This window comes from Malania oleifera, chromosome 13 (genome assembly GCF_029873635.1).
Source record: "Malania oleifera isolate guangnan ecotype guangnan chromosome 13, ASM2987363v1, whole genome shotgun sequence".
In the NCBI taxonomy this organism is placed as follows: Eukaryota; Viridiplantae; Streptophyta; class Magnoliopsida; order Santalales; family Ximeniaceae; genus Malania; species Malania oleifera.
The window spans coordinates 5,429,297-5,434,833 of NC_080429.1; the positions used below are offsets into that span (position 1 = coordinate 5,429,297).

At 34.6% G+C, this 5,537-nt stretch overlaps 1 protein-coding gene across 2 annotated transcripts; it reads right to left on the reverse strand.

The window, feature by feature from the left end:
- Positions 1-611: 611 nt before the first annotated feature.
- On the reverse strand, positions 612-4,626 carry LOC131145425 (bidirectional sugar transporter SWEET3b). 2 transcript variants are annotated; one of them, XM_058094477.1, is made up of 7 exons: positions 4,458-4,626; positions 4,260-4,296; positions 3,854-4,079; positions 3,082-3,243; positions 1,851-1,970; positions 1,574-1,766; positions 612-773 (listed from the first exon to the last, which is right to left on the reverse strand). In XM_058094477.1, the coding sequence occupies exons 1-6, from the start codon at positions 4,492-4,494 to the stop codon at positions 1,596-1,598; spliced, it is 753 nt and encodes a 250-aa protein (XP_057950460.1). In that variant the 5' UTR covers positions 4,495-4,626; the 3' UTR covers positions 612-773; positions 1,574-1,595. The 2 variants fall into 2 exon arrangements, with proteins under 2 accessions (XP_057950460.1, XP_057950459.1); XM_058094476.1 differs by lacking the exon at positions 612-773 and having other exon boundaries at positions 1,463-1,766.
- Positions 4,627-5,537: the final 911 nt, after the last annotated feature.

The following is a 5,537-nucleotide window of genomic DNA, read 5'->3' on the forward strand; positions in this document are numbered from 1 at the left end:
CATTGGAGTGATCTTCATACTAATTTGAAGTTTCCTTCTTTGGTGAGAGTTTAAATTTTATTGTCACGTTGATGTGAATTATGCTAATTTGTAGGAGTTGTTGGATCAACATTGTGGTTTGAATTTAATGACGTGAGAGCTCCAGTATCTCTCAACGTCTCTCCACTGATTTGGGCTAGATTAGTGGCTTTATTGATTGTTTCACGTGTATTGAGAGTGCCGAGCTGTGACGAGTTGCTAATAATCTTTTCACACATAGTCGGTCTCAAGTTTATGAGAAGAGTTATGTTAGGTAACTAAAAGACATTGTAAATCTTGTTAGAACTCTATCAAATGGATCCTCATTGATTATTCATTGTAACATCAAGGTAGTCGATAAGAATTTAAAAGCACTAAATTCATCGGAGGAAATTGCCTATGATCATATAGATTGACGAAAAATGATTCATCTCACGAACCTCACCTAGTGGGATTCAAGGCTTGATTTTTTATTGTAGTTGTTTTTGCATTATATGATTGTTTTTGGTTATTGTGATTCATTGTTCATATGATCTACGAATGGAAGAGATTGAAGAGTTAGAGGAGAAAAAATTGACTCATACCCTGATGCATGCAGTTATATTAAAATGATTCATTTAACATAAAAATTACCACATTCAAGATCAAGTATTACATAAAGATAACCACTTTTTAATGTTTCGAGAACAAAAAGGATGAAAAATAAAGGCAAAACAGAGGAGAAGTTCTTATTGCCCATTGAGATGGAAGCTCCCCTGTTCAAAGAAGAGTAAATGGGTAAGCCTTGTTAATGCTTGGAAAATATATTTAGAAAGATGAAATGCAAAACTAACATAAAAAAACTATAACAAAATTTTTATTTATGCTGCGTTTGGAGGATGTTTTTTTTTGGATTTAGATTTATTTGAAATTTGCCAAGGTTTATTTTTGTACTTTTTTTTTTACCTAAATTTATTCACCTAATATTAAAGTTACTGCTTACGTTCTAGTCAAAAAGTCAAATGTTTAATCCAAAATTTTAAATAAATAATCTTCTATGGAGGTAAAGATGAATACATTACTGTCCTTTATTGTATGCAGGCGTCGAAGAATTATGATCCAATATCAAAAAAAGGGAACTCGACTGCCTACTTGAGATTTTCTCAGCAGACATATGCCGAGAAGCCTAATGTTGATTCTTACCAAGCTAAATTCAAACTTTCAAAATTTAAAATCGGATTTCATACTTTTAGCGCAACTCTAATCATTCAACGACAAGCTATGCTTCTCTTTATATAAATAAATTTATTAGAAAATGATACTTACGCTATGTTTGTGATATGAATTTGCAGTTCTCTTTCTTGCTCTCTTTTCTTTGTCAGAGATTATTATAATTGGAGCCTCGCCAAAAAATGGTACTTAGGGTTTTTATTTTATGTTTTATAATTATTAGACATTATATGTAAAAATGCTGCAAGTATTTTTTCATTCCGAGGACTAGAACATAAAAAAGATTATTATAATAGAAAGTACATGTCACAAGAAACAAAAGCAAACAAAAAGAGCGCAGAAAGACCTTGATGTGAATTTTATCATCATCAGATCTTAGCAGCATTATCGTCGCTAATGACAAGCTGAAGTTGTTTAGAGTTGTCGCCCTTCTTCTCCAAGTCCCATTTATTAGGTTCTTCAACCACATCCGCCTTCCTGTACTTCCAGTACACCAGCAGTTGTAGGATTCCCAACGGGCAGCCAACGATATTCGGAGACTGCATTCCATCATTAATTTAAAATCAATATAAATAAATAACTAAATAAATAAATAAATAATAGGGTTTGGTAATTGTACGAACCGTAAGGAACATATCACGGCTGAGTAATCCGTAAATCAACCAAAGACAACTGGAGAGGAAGGAGGCTAGAGATAAGTGGAACGGCATGAATTCCACGCTCTTCGTTCGTATCACTTTTTTCTGTGGCAATTACGGAAAAATCATTCAGCCAAAACAGTAACTACAATAAACAACGCAGCGTAATAATGAAATCAAGATTTTGTTTTTACTTTTTAGGAATAAAAAATTAGCAATTAAAATTTTCATGTGGAATGTCTACATGTGCACATGGGCTATTCATGGGAGGTGTGCCAAAAATTTGGCATGATGGGCCCAACATATTTATATAATTGGCTGGGCTTATTTAAAAATTCATGCTACTTGAGGGGGCACAAAATTTAAAAAGTGTTGAGAACAATTAATTAGCACAAAGTATGAGGGGGTAAGTGAAAAAGGACAGCAGTAATATGATTTGATTTGTTTAATTTAATGAATTAATCTACATAATTGGAGCGCAAATGCACGCTACGTGTTAATTTCTATATTTATTTTTCAGGTAATTAAACAAATTTTTTCTCACTATTCTTATATATATAATTCAGCTATTTTTTTTATATGTGCCTGACAATATTTCACATATGGGTAGTCAAAATTATAGTAATTTGTCAGGTAAAATATGATGCAAGTCATAAAATATTTAGTTTAGTTATAAGTATCATTTGGGCCGACTTATGAAAAAAAGGTATGCGTGTTTTTTTTTAAATAAAGTTTTGATAAAATTAAAGTGTATTAAGATATAAATTAATTGCCTTTTTGGGGACAAATAAAACTATGGGTCAACTGTACTTCCGCTTTCTCCTTTTTTTTGATTCTTTCTGAAAATTTTATGATAAAAAATAATACTCATAAAAGAAAAAAGTAACTATTGCTTTCCGCATTTTGGGTAAAAATAATAACTTATTAGAAAGATCATTTTTTTTTTAAACTTTGGTAAATTTAGAATGAAAGGTAAAATGATTTATTTAATTTAGGATAATTAAATTATTTAACTCGTAAATTTGTATTTTGAGAGTCTCCTCGACTAAGGTCAGAGCGGGGGGAAGACCCCACAACTGGCCTTATGTCTAATTAGAAAACTCTCAAAATACAAATCTTGAGAAAACTAATATTAAATTTATAGCCAATTATTTACTTCAAAACAAGAAAATTTTCAAATTTATTTGTGAAGAAGATCAAAGAGATGCTCACGCACCACAACAACCAAGGGGGCAGCATACAATGCTATAGCCGCTGCAATTCCCAAACTTCCAACGAACATTTTGCGATGGCGATGATCATGAAGAACATAAACCGAGATAATCACAGTGGCACAAAACAAGAAGATAGCAGGAAGCACCATGGCTGCAACCTTCATCTGCACTCATATATATATAAAATATATTTAGTGTGAATACTAAATAAATGATTAATTGCTAGGAAATTAAATTTTTATACGACTGTATATATCTTTTGACATAGTTTAATTTCATGTTTCAACCACTAAATCTAATATTCTATTCGCGCAGGAAAAATATGAACATGAATATGAGAAAAGTTTCCAGTATAGATCGCTAGCTAGCTATAAAGTTTACTAGCTAGATATATGCGAGAACAATAATTAATGGTTAATACTAAATATACTCCTGAAAATCAACGAGCAGGGTTAGTTCTCTTTAAAGCTTAAAATGTGAATAAAATTATGTATAGTCCGTTTCGTTTGGCAACGAATAAAATAAAAGTAAGCTTTTGTAGAAGCCCAAGCTGTGGTTATGCATGCATGGGCATGACATGGAGGTGCGAAATGCATGTGTTCCATACAAACGCGGCTTAAGATTGATCTTTTATAGCTTTAATCCATCCATGCATGTCCATGATCTGTATGAACTGGGAATTAAAGCTAGTTGTTTCTGGAATAATTAAAGCGAAAACATATTTGGAAAGTAGAAAAGATGAACGGAACACATGCAGCTAGCTGGTGGGCTTGCCTTCGCTTGTTTAGATGAAGAAAACCAGAAGTATACGACAACGAAGGAGAGCTCAAGAACAATCCCCAAGCCATTGATGGAGGCCACTGGAAAATTTTCCCACCCGGTGCTCACAATAGGCAGGGCATACCAAGTTATCACGAGGCAGTTCAGTAGTGCAATCACGTAAGGCACGCACGAGAAGTCCTCAGTGCTCTTCTTCCTTATCACCCTCGCAAAGGTTAATCTGAAAATCAACGAGATGGCAAAAAAAGACACATCAAACTAAGATTTATCCCTAATTCCTTCGAGTGCTAAAAATCCAAATGCACCGCGGGTGGTGTCCCGAGTGGACATCCCGAGATGCATTTTTCGGGATAATGAACTAAAGAACAAAATGATGAAAGGATTGAGAGTCGTTAATTACATGGGTGAGCTGTAGAGTAACAAAGAAGCCGCATTCCCTGCAAGAATGAAAACCCGCCAAGTGTTCGATATATTAGGCGCTAACTACTCTTTAATTACAAGAGATATTTTTAATTTCTTTCAACGACGTTAAAGTCATGTCAGTACTCATGATGAATTGCAGAAACTCTAAATTAAACTAAGCGAAACGGGGAAGTACCCATTACTCCGACGGCGAGGCGCATCCTATCGGCCATGCTGGTTGGATGAAATTTGAACTTTCTAGCTCGGGAAAAACTGGCCTCGAGAGCAAGAAAAATGGTCTCGAGGGCACAGAAGGAGCTAGAGAGTGTTTGGGGAGAGAGAAAATTGATGAACTTGGTTGTCGCACTGTTGGGAGTGGGAGGGTTCAGGCGGGTATATATAGTAGTGTGGGGTAGGCGAGGGCTGAATGCTGAGGGGGGTTGTTTGGAAAGCAGAATAATTGAAAATTGATCAAAGGAGGCATGAAGTGGTGTCTACGTCTGAGAGAGCACTTGTGGATGGAAACAACTTGGGTCGAAGCTGTTAACTTTTGTTGAGATTTTTTAATGCAAACTAAAAGCTCCACGTAACACTGACTCAGCTGGTTTACATCAAAGCAATATTAAAATGGGATGATGGCGGGGGAATGTATGTGCTACAACTAGATCGATAGCTCCCTGTTTGGTTCGTTTAATTTAATTTCTGGCTGCTGAGACGGAGTGGAAGCTTTCACAGGACTTCCACTACTTCATTTTGGTTAGAAATCTCATCTTTCATCTATGTTTGAGTTCGTGTTTTCTTTCTTTCTTGCTTTTTTTTAAAAAATAAAAAATAAAAAAATAAATTCTGATTTAATGATTTAATTCCCACTCTTTTTGACAAATGGGTTGTATGGCAATTTGGTTAAGCGTGCGCTGCTTAATGGGCGGGCGCGGTTGTATTAAATTTATTGCGTGTTTTTGAAGAGCCCATTATGGAAAAAAGGCTAGCTTAGCTAGCTAGCTATAGGGGAGGGAAGAGACAGCTAAAAATTTCTAATGCCCTAGCTGAAAAAATCTAGCATTTTGCATGTTAGTGTGTACAAAAAAGCATGTACATGCATACATGCAAAATTAAAAAAATTAAAAAATTTAAAAAATATAGGAATATGGGTAAGCAGCCATATTATTATTATTATTATTATTATTTGATAATTGGAGGACTTCAATCACCATTACGCTACTTTGGATACTATGGTGTGGCTCCAAATCTGAGGGTGAAAGCCGTCTGTTCATTG